Here is a 22,024-nt window from a genome sequence, read left to right as displayed (position 1 = left end):
AATGACCAGATGACCACCAGAGAGAATCGGGGATGACCTCCCCTTACTCTCCTAGTGGTCACTAACCGCCTACCACCCTAAAAAAAATTAAATATTTTTTCCAGCCTCTATGCCAGCCTAAAATATCATACCCAGCTCCATGACAGCAGTATGCAGGTCCCTGAAGCAGTTTTAGTGGGTACTGCAGTGCACTTCAAGCAGGCGGACCAAGGCCCCTCCCCCCTACCTGTTACACTTGTGAAGGAAACAGCGAGCCCTCCAAAACCCACCAGAAACCCACTGTACCCACATCTAGGTACCCCCCCTTCATCCCTAAGGGCTATGGTAGTGGTGTACAGTTGTGGGTAGTGGGGTTTGGGGGGATTTGGGGGGCTCAGCACACAAGGTAAGGGAGCTATGCACCTGGGAGCTTTTTCTGAAGTCCACTGCAGTGTCCCCTAGGGTACCCGGTTGGTGCACTATGAATGCTGGCTCCTTCCATGACCAAATGGCTTGGATTTGGTCGTTTCTGAGATGGGCGTCCTCGGTTTCCATTATCACCGAAAACCGGGAACGACCATCTCTAAGGTCAACCTAAATTTCGCAATTTGGGCGTCCCCGACAGTATTATCGAAATGAAAGATGGACGCCCATCTTGTTTCGATAATACGGGTTTCTCTGCCCCTTCACGGGGACGTCCTGCGAGGACGTCCTCAGGAAAACTTAGGAAAACTTGGGCATCCTGTTCGATTATGCCCCTCCCCGAGATCCTTTTACTAAAGCTTAGCATGCACTAATGGAATTAGCATGAGTTAAATGCTGTGCATTCTATTTTATATCAGTGGGATGGGTTGCACTTAGTGTAAGCTAATGTCTGTTAGCGTGTGCTAAGCTTTAGTAAAATGGCCCCTAACTAAGAGATCTGTGTTGCATTCACATTTAAAATGTCTGCAGCTTCAATATAGCCACTAAAAGTTGCTAAAAATTGCGTGCACAATTTAATTGATTAACGAGCTAATTAGCCTTGATTATTGACTTTTTAACAAACAATTATTGACACTAGAGTTAATTGAAATGTACGCACATAAATTTGAGTGCAGGATTTGCACTTAAATTTTACGAGCGAGCCAGTAAAGGGGGTGTAGAAATGGGAGGGTCATGGGCAGATCAGGTGTGCTCCTTTGTTACTTGCCTAGCTAGAGAATAAGGTCATCTGTGCCTAAATTTACGCATGGGTATTTGCACAATGCTTTAGTTGATGCAAATGGCCGATTCCTGGGTGTACGTACCATTCTATAAACCACGCCTAACTTTAAGCGCGGTTTATAGAATAGCACTTTTTTTGACACCATCTGTAGAATTCACTCCTTATTGCAGGATTTATGCTAGTATTTTATAAAGAGACATAGGCATCTGTGGGGTGATATTCAGAAAAGCGTAACTGGGCAGGAGAGGCTGAATTGTGGTGAGCGGGCCAATAAACTGCACAGCGCCGCTGGAAATCTGATTAGTGCCAGGACAGTATGGGGGTGGAGTCAGGGAGGAACTTGGAGTTATGCAGGCACCAGTAATATTCTGTGCCAGTACACACGCAGCGAACTGGGCATGTAGGACTGTACAAAAGGGAGTTCTATCTTTGACTGGTTACCTCTGTGGGTACAGAACAGAATATCACTATGCCCGCAAAACTTCCAGATGCTGCCACTGACCCCAATATTCAGTGTGGATGCCCAGATAGGGTCCAGCACTGAATATTCTGGCCTAAATTAGTCAGTGGTGATCAATATTCAAAGAAACGCTGAGCACTGCTGGGTGAATATTGACATTTGGAACTTATATGACTTGTATTGTATTTATTTATTTTTAGTTTCTTATATACTGCCAGCCAGCCAGCCGGAAAGCTATCGAATTGGTGTACAGCCAGGTGCAGTAGGTATAACTGGGCACTTACAGATACAAAAGGGAAGTGAAGTGCAAACCAATCACCAGCTCTGGGAGCAAAATAGCTGCCACAACCTCCAGCATTAGTCTTGTGGAACTAGGAAGGACGTCCTCCGAGCAGTAGTACCTTGAGACTATTACTAGGGGTCATCAGCACTATTTTGGATCCCAGTGTTGACCCAATTGGCAATGGAGAGGAATTGCTGCTGCCCTGGACCACTACACCAACAATCCTGACCTCTGAGTAGATCCCAGGAAGAGGTGCCTTCGGCACCTAACCACCAGTCCTCTATTCAAGAATCTAGACTGCACCAACTTGACATTTCACCCTTTAGATTGTAAGCTCCTTTGAGCAGACCCTGTCCTTTTTGTTGTTAAACTGTACAGCGCTGCGTAACCCTAGTAGTGAGGTAATGTATTTGGGGGAATATAGGATTAGGAGAGGCTTCCTACTTGGGGGTGGTCCAGGAGGGGACAGACCCTGGGAGAGGATCAAGAGGGAGATCAGACCCTAGGGGTTGGAATCGGAAGACCATGGGGTTGTGCCACCATGGCACTTCACACATCCACTGTCCTTAATGCTTAGATTGTAAGCTCTTTTGAGCAGGGACTGTCTCTCTTTATGTCAGGTGTTCAGCGCTGCGTGCGTCTGGTAGCGCTATACAAATGCTAATAATAATGCTTCCTCGTGAAGTGGTACAAAGTATAGCAGTCATGACAGCTAGCATGTGGTACTCTACTCCAACCTGCCTAAGTCATGCCCCATTCCTGTCCTTACCATTGTTAAGCAGCCAGTACATGGGTTAGTGAGACAAAGCCAACTTAGATTTACTCAAGGGAAACCTTGCCTCACCAATCTGCCACATTTCTTTGAAGGGATGAATAAACATGTGGATAAAGGTGAGCCAGTCGATATTGTGTATCTGGATTTTCAAAAGGCATTTGACAAAGTACCTCATGAAAGACTCCAGAGGAAATTGGAGAGTCATGAGATAGGAGGTAGTATTCTATTGTGGATTAAAAACTGGTTAAATGATAGAAAACAGATAGTGGTGTTCTCAGAGGTGTGTGCTGGGACCGCTGCTTTTTTTTAAAGTATGGCAATACTTATGTTCTTATGACTTGGGAAAATTTACTGCTTATTTCTGGGATAAGCAGCATAAAATGTATTGTACTGTTTTTGGATCTTGCCAGGTACTTGTGACCTGGATTGGCCACTGTTGGAAACAGGATACTGGACTCAATGGACCTTTGGTCTGTCCCAGTATGGCAATGCTTACGTTATGATTTTTACCACACTGGCTGTTTTAACATATGGTAGATATTAGCATGGGTCCGTGCTAATGCCTACTGAATGGTAAAACCTAGGCTAGCTGCTTAAAACAGCTTAGTAAAAGACCCCCCAAAATATCTGCATATATCCCTCTCCCCAGGGCCGCTGAGAGGGGGGGGACAGGGGGGACAAAATTCCCCGGGCCTGGGCCTCCGGGGGGGGAGGCGACGCAGCCATCGCTCCCTGGCATTGAATTTAAGCGCCTCACCATCGAAAGCGCAGCAAGCAGCGGCAGACCACTTCTTCCTTCCGTGACCCGCCCTCGCCTGACGTAACTTCCGCGAGGGCGGGACACGGAAGGAAGGAGTGGGCTTCCGCTGCTTGCTGCGCTTTCGAAGGTGAGTCGCTTAAGGTCAGTGCAGAGGGCCCGGGAGTGGAAAGAGGTGGCGGGGGGGGGGGGGGGGGCCCGGCGACCTCGGGTGGGGGGGGCCCCGGGGGCGGCCTTGTCCCGGGCCTGGCCCAGTCTCTCAGTGGCCCTGATTACGGCCCTTTCATTGATTAGGGATCTGGGTTATTTGGGGCCTCTTTTGAGTAAGGGAATTCCTCCAAACTAAGTCATATGCATATGTTGCTAAAGTCAACTTCGGAGTGAAAAATAGGATTAGTCATCCTATTTTTGAAATTTTATTCAAATGTGTTCAGTGATAGTAACATCCCAGCAGAAAAGCATCGTACATAAACATATTTATTTGGTACCTCAATAGTTATTGAGCACTTGGGAACTGATTATTGCTTTGTCTACTTGTAAGCAATCTTCTCTTGTAATTACACAACTAAGCAAAGTTCATCAATTTTAAGGTTGTCTGTCTTGAACATGCTGTTAAGTTAAATGGCCTCAGATCAGGTTTGTACACAGAATATTAAGTGTAGTACCAACTTCTTCAAAGAGCTTATAAGCAAGTACAGGATTTCATTTGTAAATTAAAAGAAAATGGAACTGTGGAGCAGGGGAAAGGGTGGGTGGGTCGGCCACGGATGGGAGCAACAGGAGAAGAAGGGCTGGGTTAAGGAGTAGAGTGACTGCGCTGCTCCTGAAAATTGCCTAGAAAGGAGGGGCTGGAGCATAATGTTCTGTTGCTCTGTAGTTTAAAAAGAAGTGGTGAAACTGTGTTTTAGATCAGTGGTTTCCAAACCTGGTCCTGGATATCCACAATGAATATTTACGAGAGAAATTTGCATACCAAGGAGGCAGTGCATGCAAATCTCTCATGAATATTCGTTGTGAATAGCCTGAAAACCGGACTGGCTGGATTGCCTCCAGGCCAGATTTGGGAACCACTGTTCCAGGTCATTCTCTCAAAAATTAAGCCCTGAGCAAGTATAATAATGTGGATTGTAATAGTTTCTAGGAATATTAGTTCAGCGAGGTGCCAACTCTGTGATTTGAGAACCAACCTGCTGAAAGTAATAGAGAAAAGGAAACTTGCAGTTGAAGGGCAAATCAATAAACTGGGCTCTAACATTTATATGTGCTTTATTTGCATAAAATGTTTAGAATACTAGCATATATGCATGTATGTGTGTACATCCCCATGTATATGCTGATATAAAACCTAAGTTCTGTTCTGTAAATGCCCACTTCCTTAGCATCCCTCCGGATCGGCACACCTATTATTCGAGTGGAAACTGAGAAGACTGATTTTGAGCCAGCCAATAAGAGCCCTGCTCAACCCCCTGGAAACCTCAGTATTCTCAGTCTCCAGCAGAGGGTAGATGTGGTGAGCCCCTTGTTCTCAAACTTTCTATTCTGTTTTTCAAGTAGAAGTTTTTCTGTTTTCTTTTCTCTCTCCTACATCTGTGTACTATTTTGTTTAGTTTGCTGGTAGAGGCTGAGGCCCACGGAGGTTCTCTATCGCCTCGGGGGTGCTACACTCGGGTGACTGGGTCCCTATCCCCGAGTTTACCCTGAATGCCGGCAGGCTCAGGGTGGACTCTGCTCCGTTGCTGGCCTTAACCCCTTCAAGGGAAAGGAGTTTGCAGAGCCACGGGGAACAGCCACTATGTTAACAAAAAAAATTTTTTTTAAAAGGAAGACAAGCATTAAAATGCTGTTTCTTCAGCAGGGCAGTGCAGTGGTTGTAGCCTGCTGTTATGGCTGTCCACTTGCAGGGTTTTGGGCTCGTAGTTCGTATTGGGGTACCTCTTGCTCTGGTCAGATAGTGGTCACAGTGTTAGGTTTTATGGTGAGGTTTTTTTGTTTACTACCACCGCCTGAGTTTGTTGTTTCACTGGTACCGTTTTGAGGCGTTAACTTTTGGAGCAGTTGGTTTTCATCGGGAAACTCCACCATTTTGTTCGCATTTGTCACGACGGAGGAACGAACTAGGCCATTATAGCAAAGATCTGCTATTTTTCTGTCGAGCTCTTTGACAATGCTGAGAGGACTCCCCAGGGGGGATTTCCTGTGCATTTCGTGCCATTGATGTGAAGGACGTATGACCCTTGGAGGATGAGGAATTATAGGGTGCGGGAGCAGACTCTTTATTTCTTTCGCAGCTGTTTTGTAATGGAGGCAATGCAGGGCAGAGAATTCCACGTTTTTTTATTTGGGTCAGGAGCCAGAGGCTCCTTTGCTATGTCCTGCGTGGGAGGAATTTGCAAGTCGGGCAATCCTTTCCCTTGCATCGAGTCATCTAGATTCTGGTACAAGTCTAGAAGGATTTTACAATTTTTCAGCTCCGGCATTGGTATTCCGTTGGTGTGGCTCAGAATCGGTCTTTCCACCATATCTATCTATCTATCTATCTATCTATCTATCTATCTATCTATCTATCTATCTATCTATCTATCTATCTATCTATCTATCTATCTATCTATCTATCTTTTGACTGTGTCATTTTTGACTGCCAGAAGTTGAATGATGCAAGCACAAACTCTGTGATTTCTCTAGAATCTGAATGGTGAAAGGACAAAATCTATTTTGTTTCTGATAATGTTTACTTTCTGACCGTGTCTCTTCTGACTGCCAGAATCTGCGTGAGGCAAGGACAGAATTTATATTTCTCTACACTCTGAATGATGCAAGGTCAAAATCTATTTTTTTTTTCTCTAGTTCATTATTGTTTGTTTACCTTTGGAGTAAGACCTGGAATTTACAACCTTTGAATGCTGGCTTCAGCTGTCTTAATTATTCATTAAGGGTCTGTTTTTACCTTTCTAGCTGCTGCACTAGGTTCTCTCTACTCTTCTAAGGGACCTTCCATGTGCTAGCCCTGAAAACTCTGGGACTGTGTTAGCATTTGTAACCCACTGTTATATTTGAGCCCTATGTGGAAGGAACCCAGTGTGGAAATATTCATGAGTCCATCACACACTGGAGGATGACCTGATTCGTGGAGTCTCAGTGTGGGGTGGAGCTGATGAATTATTTAAAGGAGGGCAGTGCTGTGTAAATTTGTCCTTGGGGGTTGCCTGTATTCTAGAAGACGAGATCCCCCCACCAAGTGACCCGTTGGAGCTGAAGAGGGGTACCTTGAGAAAGGAGCAGGATTTAAACATTGCTGGTAATCGCTTGAGCTGCATTGAGAAGCCAACCTGCGGGCTGGAGATTGGGGAGTCTCGCCGCAACCTGGGCTTAAGGGTAGGACACTGTCTGTCCGCAGCGCAGCTGGTGATTCCTTCCGGGGCTGAACCCTGAAAGGCTTGGACAGTGAATGCTGATCCATTTCTTCATAGACGGTGATTTATATCTTGGAGAATGTAATTGTGGATTACCAACTGGTTGCAGGTCAGGCGAAAGGAGTTGTGCATGAGTGCACAACCCGATAAAGAAAGACTAATTGCTCTTGTAACTGCATAAGATTGTGAATGATTACCATCTGAGTCGTGTGCTGTGGATGTCTATTACTGTTCCTGCAGAGTTTCAATTGTTAAATAAAGTTCAGTTACTTTTTTCTTCACTCTCCTGGTGGCTGTGTGGTTCCTAAGTGTGACCTGGAGGGACCCTGAAGTGAATATTGAGCACCCAGTCTCCCAAACCCAAAATTAACTGAAGGAATCCACCTTCTGGGCGTGAACCTGCTTCTGGGTGAGAGGAGCGGGTTACACATTCAACCATGGGTTCTGACAATTTGCTCCTGAATTTTAGATTTGGGTCCAGTGACGGCACTGGTACTGCCTGACGGTTCAGCACATGCTTCCACCTTTTGCTGAACTGGTTTTCTTCCAGAGCACTGTCTGAATGATTTGAAAAAAAAAAAAATAGAAATACAAGAAGATCCTTTAGTTATCTGGTTTGCTACATACGGTGCTTAGTTTGTTTTCCATTCGTATACAGGAGTTCTCATCTCCTCTCTTTACCAATATGGTTAACAGAGATCTTTCTGGTGCCTTTTTTTGAAGGGAGTGGCCTAGAGCTTTACAGAGGGCTGGTCGATGATGAAACAACACAGAGCCGCAGGATAGTTTTGTAGCCAGGCACATAAATTTCGGGTGACCATTTGTGCCTGCCTCTGCACCAGCTTTACAGCAAGGCTATTGTAGAAAGGCTCCTAAGTGTATATCGTTTATTCCCTGTTTTTCCCTCTTTCCTTTAGTCATACATTCTGGGGAGAAAGTTCTGGTGGTTCAGCGCTTGTCTGCTGCATGCAGAATCTAATTAGAGGCTGGTAACCATCCTTTTCTAAAGGATAGGTCGAAGTTTTGACCCATAGAAAATGAGGTAGTGACGGCATTTCCTTTCCTATTTCCACCTGGATACTCCTGGTCTCTGTATCGGGGAAAGGAAAGGGAGAAGGAGTGTGTAAAGCTGAATTCTTTTTAACCATATTGAGAGGGTTATTTGATAAGAGGGTGCCTAGGCTGTGAAGGAATTCATATGTTATGCTTGATTTGTACAGACAACTTTTCACACCAATTTCCTTTGTAAGGTCAATAGAAGGGGTTTCAGTGACTTTCCTCCAGTCTTGCCACAGGATAATTGTCTGTTGGTATCCTGATGTGACAGGGCTTTCTTTTCTCAGATCTAATGTAAATAGTTTATCAGCTTCTAGAGATATACTTTTTCATTACGCTTATTCTTGGCCTTTTTATTACAAAAAAAATTACATCACGTTAACATTGGAAAGCTGTTTAGTTATATGCATTATAAACTTATGTACATCAGGTTTAGATGGAGAGTCATGATGTCTTTAGGTTTTTCTCCCTTTTGGGCAGGAGAAGACAGCATGTTATTCGTAGCTATAATCACTTACGCGTGGAAGGGCATAATCGAAAGGGGCACCCAAGTTTTCCTGAGGACGTCATCGCAGGACATCCCGGCAAAGGGGCGGGGAAACCCGTATTATCGAAACAAGATGGGCATTCACCTTTCGTTTTGATAATATGGTCGAGGACGCCCAAATCGTGAAATTTAGGTCGACCTTAGAGATGGTCGTCCATGATTTTCGGCAATAATGGAAACCGAGGATGCCCATCTCAGAAATGACCAAATCCAAGTCATTTGGTCGTGGGAGGAGCCAGCATTCGTAATGCACTGGTCCCCTTGACATGCCAGGACACCAACCGGGCACCCTAGGGGGCACTGCAGTGGACTTCATAAATTGCTCCCAGATGCATAGCTCCCTTACCATGCATGCTGAGCCCCTCAACCCCCCCCCCCCCAAACCCATTCTTCAAACCTGTACACCACTACCATAGCCCTAAGAGGTGAAGGGGGGTACCTACATATGGGTACAGTGGGTTTCTGGTGGGTTTTGGAGGGCTCACATTTACCACCACAAGTGTAACAGGTGGGGGGGGGGGGGGGGCATGGGTCCGCCTGCCTGAAGTGCACTGCACCCACTAAAACTGCTCCAGGGACCTGCATACTGCTGTCATGGAGCTGGGTATGACATTTGAGGCTGGCATAAAGGCTGGCAAAAAATATTTAAAAAGTTTTTTTTTTATGGTAGGAGTGGGTTGGCAACCACTGGGGGAGTAAGGGGAGGTCATCCCCGATTCCCTCCGGTGGTCGTCTGGTCATTTAGGGCACCTTTTTGAATCTTGGTCATAACAAAAAATGGACCAAGTAAAGTCGGCGAAGTGCTCGTGAGGGACGCCCTTCTTTTTTCCATTATCGGTTGAGGATGCCCATGTGTTAGGCACACCCCAGTCCCATCTTCGCTACGCTTCCGACACGCCCCCGTGAACTTTGGTGGTCCCCGCGACGGAAAGCAGTTGAGGATGCCCAAACTCGGCTTTCGATTATGCCAATTTGGGTGACCCTGGGAGACGGACGCCCATCTCCCGATTTGTGTCGAAAGATGGGCGCCCTTCTCTTTTGAAAATAAGCCTGATAGTGACCTATTACACATTCATCACTTTCTCTCCTCGCCTGTTTATCATCTTTTCTGATTCTCCTTCCTCTTTTGTGGTCTTCTTACGTTCAGCATTTAGAACAGTTTGCTGCCTTCTTGTTGTTCTTTCTCTTCGAGATCCTCTAAGTCTAAATTATACAGTGATTCTTTGAGCATGCTGTCGTAAGTCCCTGAATTCTCCTATGACGATTATGGCATCTCGCATGGCTCGGATTCACGAGGCAAGGCAATCTTCAGCGTTTCTCTTACTTCCTTCCCTTAATCGGCTTAAGGTCCAAGAAAACAACAGGACAGTCTATCTACAAGATCCAAGATGGTGACTCAAGAACAGACTAAGAAATCCATATGAAGATGAATTATTCAACCAACAATGCCAGACACAGGCTGTGTTTCGCCCACACATGGGCTGCCTCAGGTTCAAATTATGTTGAGAACTGGATAACCTCTTCACATATGTGTTGTGACTCATATGACTGCAATCATATGACAAGGGAATTAACACAATGGCTCCGTGAATCCTCCAGTGTCATTGCCCCACAGTCTTTAATTCAAATAGCCAATGCTTTTCTTTAAAATTCCAAATCTGCTCAATGTCATCCCCTTTCCTACTCTGTAGTATTCCATCACTCGCTCTCCATCGGATGTCATTCATAGTATACTGGTTTGCAAGCCAGTGAGAAACTAGTGCGGCACTTAAGGTTCCATTTTAAATATGGGACATGTGTTTATAAGCCACAATTTAACAGCATAGGACATTCTTCTAATGTATATGAGGTCATATGGGCAAATTATATCACATGTGTGTTTGCAGAAGTAGTTGTGAAGGATAAAATCGATCTCTGATTTGTAAACAAAGGATTTCAAGAAATCCCTTCAATAATAGTAATGCACTTCCAGAGTCCACATTTCATATGATCTCCATGCTCCTGCTGGCGAACTTATCTATCGCTAATCCAAGAAAGATGTTCACCAATGGTCTTACCCTGCTGCATAGCTATCGGGGGTTCCGGCAAATATCTAACAAGCTCAATATATGTCAGTTCAGTATCTGCACACTGATTCACCAATAGCTGAAGAAAGCACAAATGTTAAAAGATCTTCATGTGCTTTTCACTTATATTGTAATAATTTCTTCTGCTTGAATCACACTCTTAAGTACGCATGCCTTAGCACTGCATTTGGATATCCCCATTGTAAAAATCTCCTCCCATGGCTGTGCCCCCTTTTTTTGTCTATTCCACACGAACCTTATTCTACCATAACATCACTATGTAACTGTTTATACCGGAACTGGCGAACGCCGTTTCGGTACTATGTAAGACACATTGTGCCTGCAAATAGGTGGGAAAATGTGGGATACAAATGTAACAAATAAATAAGTAAATAAAACTCCAACGAAGAAGAACACAGGTGTCTTAAGTGCAGGAATTGGCTATCGGCAGTTTATAAAGATGAAAGCTGTGAAATCTCAAGTAATTATTGCGATCTGTTTTCTTCCCGAACAACTGTTTATATGCAAGTGCATATGTGATGAACCTTATAATTTGTCCATGCGACTTTACATTGGAAGAACGTCTTGCTCTGTTAAATTGAACACAAGTCCCGTATACAGACTGGAACCGTAAGAATTCTGCTAGTTTCTCAATTGGTTTGCAAGCCAGTATACTGCAGCTGATATCCAATGGAGGGTGATTGATAGCATATAGTTGGGAAGGGGGTGACATTGAGCAGATTTTGAATTTTAAAGAACAGCATTGGATATGTGAATTGAATACTGTACTTCCAAATGGGTTGAATGAGGAACTTGAGTGGATTCCACTGGTATAAGTTGATTGGTTTAAGATGATAAGCTGATCTGGTGGACATATAACAAAACAATGACATCAACATTTGGGACTGAGTTGCTGCATGGGATAAGTGGTCTAAAAGGCAAGTAGTTATCTAATTTGGACAGTAACATTGATTTCATACAATTTTTCTGTCGAAACTTTGAAAAACACGAATTCATATTGATCATGAGTCTCCCGTAACAATGAAATGTGCCATAGGATAATAATAGATAATTGCATGTTTTATATTTTACTAGTAAAAAAGCCCCGTTTCTGATGCAAATGAAACGGGGGGCTAGCAATGTTTTCTTCTGTGTGCATGTGGGAGTGTGTGTGTCCCTGGCCTCTGGCATCTGGCCTCTCTCCCCTCCCCCCTCTGCGTCCTTCACTGTTACAGAGCCAGGCCAGCGATTTGATTTCGTGCTCTGCTGTTTTCCTTCACTGACTGTGTTACAGAGAGGGCGGGGCAGACACTCATAGGGAAACCGGATATCTCGCCCCCTTCACACTTCCGGCTGGAGGCTTCATAGAACGTTGGTGTTGCCTTTTATATAGAGAGATTTGCATAAGAAAGTTTCGAAATTGTGGTAAAAATGTTTGGACTAATAGGGATGCTGTGGTGTTGGTATCTATGTTAATAGGCTGAATGCCCAGCTTCTGGTGGTCTGATTTACAAAATCTCAGGTGAAAGGTTTATAGGTGATATTTGCATGTATAAATTAGGCAGAACATGTGGGTCTATTGGACTGCCTTGTTATAACATTACTTGTTTTCACCCTATAAACATCTAAATCCAGTTCTGATTTGGAAGACCTGCATGCTGATCAATGATCTGCTCTCTTTTAAAGGAAAGAGAAATCATAACAAAAATAACATAGGAAACAAAAAATATAAAGAAACAAAAGGGTTTTTTTTTTCCTTACTAAATCCCTAATGATTCTGCATACTGTGGTGTTAATGTAACAGATTCTTTCTCTAATAGGTGACCAAAGAAATTTTGTTAGTTGAGATATGAAGTCACAAAATTGTGGCTGCTCCAGGATGTTGAAGTAATAGAGTACTATCTTTGTTTTTCTTAACAGAGCCATAACATTAGATAATCAGCTGGTGGTCCTTGCTACAACTACCACAGATGCAGGGCATTACTATGTTCAAGCAGTCAATGAAAAGAATGGAGAAAACAAGACAAGTCCATTCATCTACCTGAACATTGCAAGTGAGTACTGAAAGACCACAATACATGTTCCAGTCTTGTTGAAGCCACAGGCATTAACATAGTTCTGTTTAAAAGGGATTTTCTGTTCTATCAGTGTAGTCCCTCTTCTGGATACGCATAACTCGGTGGAATTGCTGAATTCAAGGTCCTATTACCATTAGCTTACTTATGAAAACTTAGCATGGATTCTCTGATGGGAATTAGGACTACTTGACTCCAAGGCTTTAGGCATATTGAGCTAGATTCTGTAAATGACGTCTAAAATCTAGACGTGTCCGAAACAAATGCATAGCGCTATTCTATATAACGCACCTAAAGTTAGTCATGTTCTACAGAATAGCTCATAGGCTTGAGGAGCGCACCTACATTTAAGCATTGCTATTTATGGCACTGAAAACCTGGTGTAAATACCCGCACCTTGATGTAGTCGCGTTCCCCCAAATTCTATAACATTGCGTGTAAATTTGAGTAACGCCCCTGACTTGCCCACGCTCCTCCCATGGTTGTGCCCCCTTTTCAGTTACGCGCGTTAGAATTTATGTGGACCTCTTTTTAGAATATGCCTAAAAAGAACATGCATAAATTCCAATTATTGTAAATTAAGGATGATTAATTGGCTTGTTAGTCAATTGAGTAGTGTGCATAAATTGACCACATGCACAATTTAACACGCGCTATTCACTGCACCTTATATAAAATCTAGGGGATTGGGGGTAAGTCTGTAACATTAGGCACCAATTGTAACAGGAAAAGTGCATGCCTGACATAAATTATTATTATTATTTGTTGCATTTGTATCCCACATTTTCCCACCAATTTGCAGGTTCAATGTGGCTTACATTATGCCGTAATGGCAATCGCCATTTCCGGATAGAGAATTACAAGTGGTAATGCATTAAGGCGCATAAATGGTAAAGTAGAATACAAAGTGGTATTGCATTGAAGTTCCTGAATGATAACGTGAATTATAAAATAAGTTAGATAATCAACTATAGAAAGTTCATTTCCGGCATGAGAAATAAAGTGGTAGTGTGTATTGCGTAACTTTCATTAGTGGCAACGAAGGTTATCAGTCTCATGTAAATTCGGTTTTGTCTAGTTCATTTAAAGTCTAGTTGTCTAGTATTTAGGATGGATCATTATGGTATGCCTTCTTGAACAGGTTGGTTTTCAGTAGTTTTCGGAAGATTGTTAGGTCATGCATTGTTGCCTAAATGCCAGAGATCCGTATGGAACTTGTCCTAGTCTACAAGATACATGCACAAGTTCTGCCTTCACTCCTTCCAGGTTCTGCCTATGTCTGAAATACATGCTATGTAACCTTATTCCATGCAGCAATTTGTATTTCCTTTTCACTGGTAAGTGTAGTAGCTGGTGCCCCTTACCTCTTCTTCAGAACTGTAGACTTGGGTTGTTACCCCCCCCCCCCCCCCCCCCCCCCCCCACACACACACACATATTTTCCCTTACTTTCTTTCCTGGTCTGTCTCAGCGGTTCTTTGCAGATTTGTTTGTTAGTATAGCTGGTATTTGTCCTGTTCAGCTTGGAGAAGAAACTGCTGAGGGGAGATATGAGTGGAGTGGAACAGGTAGACGTGAATTGCTTGTTTACTCTTTCCAAAAATACTAGGACTAGGGGGCACACAATGAAGCTACTAAGTTGTAAATTTAAAACAAACCTGAGAAAATACTTCTTCACTCAATGTGTAATTAAACTCTGGGATTCGTTGCCAGAGAATGTGGTAAAAACAGTTAGCCTAGCAGGTATTAAAAAAAGGTTTGGATAACTTCCTTAAAGAAAAGTCCATAAGCCATTATTAAGATGAACTTGGGGAAAATATACTGCTTATTTCTAGGATAAGCAGCATAAAATCTGTTTTACTGTTTTGGGTTCTTGCTAGGTACTTGTGACCTGGATTGGTCACTGTGGGAAACAGGGTATTTGGCTTGATGTACCTTCGATCTTTCCCAGTATGACTACGCTTATGTTCTTATGTAAAGGGGCCAGTGGTAGTTATAGAAAGCTGCCCCCTTCCTCTTGGATGACAGCACCTGACCTCCAAGCAGATCCCCCTCAATCACAACCCCTCCATCCTGTAGGTAATCCTCCACTCACAACCCCACCAACCCAGAAGTCTCCCCTGTCTTAGCCCCTCCCCAACACTCTCAAAATCACCCCCCCCCAACTGAAAGGCTGCCTAGGACAACCACTAGGGGTTGCTGGCACCGTTGTGAATGTGGTGTTGGCAAGGGTAAGAACAGTTAAGGATTATTCTTATTATTCCTATCTGACCTCACTAGGGTCCAGGAAACTTTGAAGGTAGGTTTAGTGGGGCCTACTAGAGGCTGGGGGCCTTATGAGTAGTAGGGACTTCCAGTTGGAGAGAGCTTGATTTTTGGGGGTGAAGGGGTGTCAGGAGGGGTCTCAGATATGGGGGAGGGACGTACAGGTTAAGGGAGTTGTGATTGCAGAATTACCTACATATTGGAGGGGTTGTGATTGAGGGAGACTTTGCTTGGGGTCTGATGCTGTCATCCCAAAGGGATGGGGAAGTGTCTATGGCTACCACTGGCCCCTTTAAGATGCAGCTGGGAGCATTAGACCCATGACTTTGCAGCCCAATGCTCATAGGATGGTAGAATAATGCTGCTTGTGAGGTTGTTCACAATCAGTGTTATTCAGATATCATGGGAGTCGTTAACCTCCAGTACTGAGCTACTGTTGGTTGGGTGACTCCCACAGTAAATCAAGGTGCAGTAAAAGCCCAACTTTTCCCACACCTTGATAATTCCCCCTTAGTCTGCTTTATCGTGGCCCTTTCCCCATCATAATAGTATCATAACATCCCAACTTTTCACTCTGCACCTGTGATCGTTTTGTGGTGATTTTAGTATGTGACCATGTGTGAAATATCAGTTGGTCTTCTCAGAAAGCCCTGCATTATTGTCAGGATGGTGAATTTGCTTCAAGTGAGTGTTTTTCAAATTTACTGCTCTTTGGGGCCCCTTTACTAAGGCAGCAGTAAGCCCATCGCGGACTTGCTGCGTGCCAATCCACAACTACCCTGGGCTACTGCAGGAGCCCGTTGGTAGTTCCTACCCCTAGCACGCGCCATTTCCGAAACTTAACCAGTGGTAATCCACCTACTGTAGTTCTGCATGCTTCTGGAGGAAGGAACATGGCGGCTCCCTTATACTTCCCAGCTATTGGGCCACTTTCTCAGAATAGACCACCCGCTGTTCACATTGGATTGGCACCTTTCTGCATTGGCAGCTATATAGGAAAGTACATTTTCCTAGTCTGTTGCACATATTTGAGTGGCTCTATGGAAATAATGTTTTGCTGTATACTGCCTTGAGTAAATTATTTCAAAAAGACGGTAAATAAACCCTAATAAATACAAGTAGTATTAACTTCTCATTTTGACCTTGGGATTTGGAAGATTGCTTGAGGGGGAATTGTTCTCACCTCTCTAACATTGAAAATTACCTTCTTGGCTTGGATTCTCAAACAGCTTCCTGCCTGCGGATGTGCAGGTTTACAAAGTCTGCCACTTAATACATTTATTGATTTATTTATTTATTTGTAGCATTTGTATCCCACATTTTCCCACCAATTTGCAGGCTCAATGTGGCTTACATTTGCCTTAATGGCGATTGCCAATTCCGGGTAACAGAATTACAAATGGTATTGTGTAAAGGTGCAAACATACATGGAACATAACATATATGGGACATATCATGGTATATATATATATATATATATATATATATATATATATATATATATATATATATATACCATGTGCATACATACATGGTAAAGAAGAATAACTTATGGTATTGCATGAAGGTTCCTGAATAATAAATTGGATTGTGACATACATTAGGTCGTCAACTATAGAGAGATCCTATGCAATATAAGGTTTAAAGTGGTATTGCTTGATCATTAATATCAGAGGTTGATTAGTCATGTAATAAGAGTTCGGTTTTGTATATAAATATATATAACTATACATAAATAGCAAAACTGCATCTTATACATGTATGTAGCACTTCCTACATGCACTCACTCTAATGGTGATTCTCTTTTCTTAAACTTGTTGTTTTATAAAATAGCTTCTCTTCTGCATGTTTCTACCTAAGTGACCTATACAAAGTTATCCTCCATGTCAGCTTCAAGCACAAAAAAAACACCTCTTAATGGAATGTTATACTATACTTTCCATGCAAATTTCTTGCTGCTTGTGCCAGTGAAGTTAAAGGTACTCATATTTTAGAAAACACTGAAGAAATGTGATTGCTGTTGAAGAAATAAAAATATATGACCTGAGGGGAAAGGCTTAGTATTATTAAAATGATGGGTAAAATTGTTCCAATGCAACATTTTGCACTTGCAGAGAAGAGAAGAGGCTAGAATCAATTTAAGAAATTTAAAGTAAACAAAATGAATTGTGGGTGAATTGCTTCCTGAAGGGTAGTAATAAAGAATAAGTTAGCAGAATGAGATGCTGAAGTAGGATGCAGCAAAGAAATTGGACAAGGAAATACATAGTCACAGAAACAATAAGCAAATAAGACATTCTGTTTTTGAATCTAGTGATCATTGTTTTTTCAGCCTGGGGAGATTTTATAATTGTACAAGCATTCATTCTACAAAGTTATTGAACCATGTAAAATCAACTCAAGTGACAGAATCATAAGAATATAAGAACTAAAGAGACATTCTGAATCAGACCGAGGTTCACTGAGCCTAGCATCCTGTCTCTAACAGTTCCAGTCTGGGTCACACGTTCCCGGTAGATCACAAAAAGTAGATCTATTTCTCATAGCTCATTTACTGGAGTGAGCAATGGCTTTCCCAAGTCTGTTTAGCTAACGGATTTTATGAACTCTCCCTCCAGGAACCTGTCTAATCCTCTTTTGAGCCCTTCTCTAAATATTTTCTAGATCTGCTGTATCCTTTTTGAGTTGAGACAACCAGTTTTGCCTTTTCTACTTTGGAGAACCCTAATCTGTTTAATCTTAAAGGAACTAGTCCATCCCCTTTATCATTTTGGTGATGTTTCTCTGAACTTCTACTAATTTCATATCTTCTTTGAGATAGGGTAGCCAGGACAGCACACAATACTCAAAGTATAGTCACACCGGGGACCTATACAGAGGCATAAATTATATTCTCAATTTGGTCTCCATTTCTTTTCAAATAAAGTCTAATATTCCATTTGCTTTTTAGCAGCCACATCTTTCCAGGTTGAAAATTTCAGCAAGAGAATTGTTATAATAGGTCAGACAAAAGGTATAACAAGCCTAGTAGCATGTTTCCAAAATTGGCCAATTCAAGTTACAAGTACCTGGTAGCATCCCAGAAAGTACATAGATTCCATATTGCTTACCCTCAGCAATAAGCAGTGGATTTTCTAGAGTTGGCCATATAACATTTTATGGGCCTTTTCAATAAGAGCTTGTCCAATCATTTTTTTATAGCTCAGCTATGCACTGTTCTCACAGCAACATATTAATATAGTAAGTGATGGCAGATAAAGACATGAATGGTCCATCTAGTCTGCCCAACAGTCCACATTCATTCTCAATTCTAGATTAAATCAGCAGTGAATGTGATATTATTATTATTTATTGCATTTGTATCCCACATTTTCCCACCTATTTGCAGGCTCAATGTGGCTTACAGAGACCTCTTATAGCATATCTATACCAGGTTAAAGAAAACAATTAGTATTACATAGAGGTAAAGGAATAGAAGGAGGTTTGGACAAGTCGTTATTGAAAGATACATTCTGTGCCATTTTGGTTAGGTGTTGTGTTGTAGTTAAAGGGTTCTCATGGTAGGCTTTGCTAAAGAGGTATGTCTTCAGGGATTCGCGGAAATCGGTCAATTCTTTGATCGTTCTTAGGTGTATTGGATGAGAATTCCACATCTGCGTGCTTATATAAGAAAAGCTAGACGCGTGTGTTAGTTTGTATTTTATTCCTTTGCAGTTGGGGAAGTGTAGGGCGGAATGGCGGAGTGGCCTAATGGTTAGGGTGGTGGACTTTGGTCCTGGGTAGCTGAGGACTGAGTTTGATTCCCACTTCAGGCACAGGCAGCTCCTTGTGACTCTGGGCAAGTCACTTAACCCTCCATGTAAGCCGCATTGAGCCTGCCATGAGTGGGAAAGCACGGGGTACAAATGTAACAAAAATAAATAGGTTAGGAAAGGTGCAGGAAGATCTCTTAGCATTTCTGGGTGGCAGGTCCAAAAGGTCTAGCATGTACATCAGGGCCTCTCCATAAATGATTTTATGAACAATCATGCAGATTTTGAATGCAGTACATTCTTTCAGTTGTAGCCAGTGTAGTTTCTTTCTTAGGGGTTTAGCGCTTTCATATTTTGTTTTCCCAAATATGAGTCTGGCTGCGGTATTTTGGGCTGTTTGAAGTTTTTTTTATGGTCTGTTCTTTACAGCCAGCGAAGAGTACGTTGCAATAATCTAGGTGACTTAACACCAATGACTGCACCAGTTTCATGAAAATGGCCCTTGGGAAGAAAGGTTTCACTCTTTTAAATTTCCACATGGCATGGAACACTTTTTTAGTTGTATTCTTCACATGGTTTTCAAGTGTGAGATTTCAATCAATGGTGACTCCCAGAATTTTCAAGTTGTCTGAGACGGGGGGGGGGGGGGGGGGGGAGTTATGTTTAGGGTGGTTATGGTGTCCAATTTGTGTGTATTGTGTTGTGAGGTGATTATAAGGTATTGTGTTTTTTCTGCGTTGAGTTTCAGTTGAAATGCGTCCGTCCAGGAGTGCATGGTTTGGAAGCTTTGGTTGATTTCGTTAGTAATTTCCTTTAGGTCTTGTTTAAATGGGATGTAGATCGTGACATCGTCTGCATATATGTATGGGTTGAGATGTTGATTATCTAATAGCTTGGCTAGGGGTGTCATCATTAGGTTGAAGAGGGTTGGTGAGAGTGGGGATCCTTGTGGTACACCGCATTTAGGTATCCATGGGGGTGATGTCTCTACATTAGTTGTTACTTGGTATGATCTTGAAGTTAGGAATCCTTTAAACCAATCGAGGACGTTTCCTCCAACTCTGAAGTATTCCAGGATGTGTAATAAAATTCCATGGTTGACCATGTCGAAGGCACTGGACATATCAAATTGTAGGAGAAGTATATTATTGCCTTTTGCGATTGTTTGTTTAAATGTATTCATTAGAGTCACTAGTACTGTTTCTGTGCTGTAGTTTGATCGAAATCCTGATTGAGATTCGTGTAAAATTGAGTGTTTGTTTAGGTGGTTAGTGAGTTGTTCCGTCACTACTCCTTCCATAAGTTTGGTTAATAGCGGGATAGATGCTACTGGGCGATAGTTGGTTATATCACTTGTGCTTTTCTTTGCATCTTTAGGTAACGGAGTGGTCTTTCTTTGTTGTTTCTGGGACATAGACCACAGAAGTCCACCCAGCTCCGTCCTTATGCTCCAACTACTGGAGTTCCCATCAAATCCTATCTGAATCCGTCTTTGTCATTTGCGGGACACAGACCGTAAGTCTGCCTGGCACTTTTCTCACATTCTAAATTACCTTAGCTTCCGTTGAATCTCTCTCCAGCCCATGTGGGACTCAGACCGTAGAAGCCAACCCAGTACCAACCTTAGTTGATACAGCCAGAGTTGCTATCTAAGCACCGCTTGACATTCAAACACATATGCAACCCCTTAATCTTTTTTTTAACCATTCAGTTTCCAATTAGAGATCCTCTGCGTTCATCCCACATCATTTTGAATTCCACCACAGGTTTTTTTTCCACCACCTCCCTCTGGAGGGTATTCCAGGCATCAACCACCTTCTCCTTGAAAAAGAATTTTCTGACATTACTCCCTGCAACCTCAAATCATGTCCTCTAGTTTTACCATTTTCTCTTCTCTGGAAAATATCTGTTTGTATATTAATACCTTGAAAGGTATTAATATAGAAACGGATATTTCAGAGTTTAATTATAGCAACATATTAAAGAGAACAAGGTAGCCAGAGTTGTACCTTCTGCTTCCTGCAAGTAAACCTGTCCATGTCCTGTTTAAATTGTTAAGATCACTTAAGTTTTACTTTGGTTGCACCCTCTTTCTATCTAGGGATCCTTTGTGTTTATCCCATGCAGTTTTGAATTCCGTAATTGCTTTTGTCCCCACCACCTCCCCGGGAGGGTATTTCAGGCATCCAGCACCCTCTCTGCGATGTTACTTCTAAGTCTATCACCTTGCAACCTCAATTCATGTCCTCTAGTTCTTCCACTTCCCATCTCTGAAAAAGATCTATTTATACAGTGGGGGAAATAAGTATTTGATCCCTTGCTGATTTTGTAAGTTTGCCCACTGACAAAGACATGAGCAGCCCATAATTGAAGGGTAGGTTATTGGTAACAGTGAGAGATAGCACATCACAAATTAAATCCGGAAAATCACATTGTGGAAAGTATATGAATTTATTTGCATTCTGCAGAGGGAAATAAGTATTTAATCCCTCTGGCAAACAAGACCTAATACTTGGTGGCAAAACCCTTGTTGGCAAGCACAGCGGTCAGACGTCTTCTGTAGTTGATGATGAGGTTTGCACACATGTCAGGAGGAATTTTGGTCCACTCCTCTTTGCAGATCATCTCTAAATCATTAAGAGTTCTGGGCTGTCGCTTGGCAACTCGCAGCTTCAGCTCCCTCCATAAGTTTTCAATGGGATTAAGGTCTGGTGACTGGCTAGGCCACTCCATGACCCTAATGTGCTTCTTCCTGAGCCACTCCTTTGTTGCCTTGGCTGTATGTTTTGGGTCATTGTCGTGCTGGAAGACCCAGCCACGACCCATTTTTAAGGCCCTGGTGGAGGGAAGGAGGTTGTCACTCAGAATTGTACGGTACATGGCCCCATCCATTCTCCCATTGATGCGGTGAAGTAGTCCTGTGCCCTTAGCAGAGAAACACCCCCAAAACATAACATTTCCACCTCCATGCTTGACAGTGGGGACGGTGTTCTTTGGGTCATAGACAGCATTTCTCTTCCTCCAAACACGGCGAGTTGAGTTCATGCCAAAGAGCTCAATTTTTGTCTCATCTGACCACAGCACCTTCTCCCAATCACTCTCGGCATCATCCAGGTGTTCACTGGCAAACTTCAGACGGGCCGTCACATGTGCCTTCCGGAGCAGGGGGACCTTGCGGGCACTGCAGGATTGCAATCCGTTATGTCGTAATGTGTTACCAATGGTTTTCGTGGTGACAGTGGTCCCAGCTGCCTTGAGATCATTGACAAGTTCCCCCCTTGTAGTTGTAGGCTGATTTCTAACCTTCCTCATGATCAAGGATACCCCACGAGGTGAGATTTTGCGTGGAGCCCCAGATCTTTGTCGATTGACAGTCATTTTGTACTTCTTCC

The 22,024-nt window shown here is 42.9% G+C and overlaps 1 protein-coding gene across 1 annotated transcript in view; it reads left to right on the top strand.

The window, feature by feature from the left end:
* SDK1 (sidekick cell adhesion molecule 1) overlaps positions 1-22,024 on the top strand; it is a 734,579-nt gene that overhangs the window by 190,625 nt on the left and 521,930 nt on the right. Inside the window, exon 5 of the mRNA XM_030212035.1 lies at positions 12,461-12,594. Within this exon, the coding sequence (XP_030067895.1) occupies positions 12,461-12,594 (134 nt within the window). The remainder of the gene's footprint in view (positions 1-12,460; positions 12,595-22,024) is intronic.

The sequence above is a fragment of the Microcaecilia unicolor genome, chromosome 8 (assembly GCF_901765095.1).
Source record: "Microcaecilia unicolor chromosome 8, aMicUni1.1, whole genome shotgun sequence".
Classification (NCBI taxonomy): domain Eukaryota; kingdom Metazoa; phylum Chordata; class Amphibia; order Gymnophiona; family Siphonopidae; genus Microcaecilia; species Microcaecilia unicolor.
The sequence above is the reverse complement of the archived record's forward strand: the minus strand, read 5'-3'. Positions and strand labels throughout refer to the sequence as shown.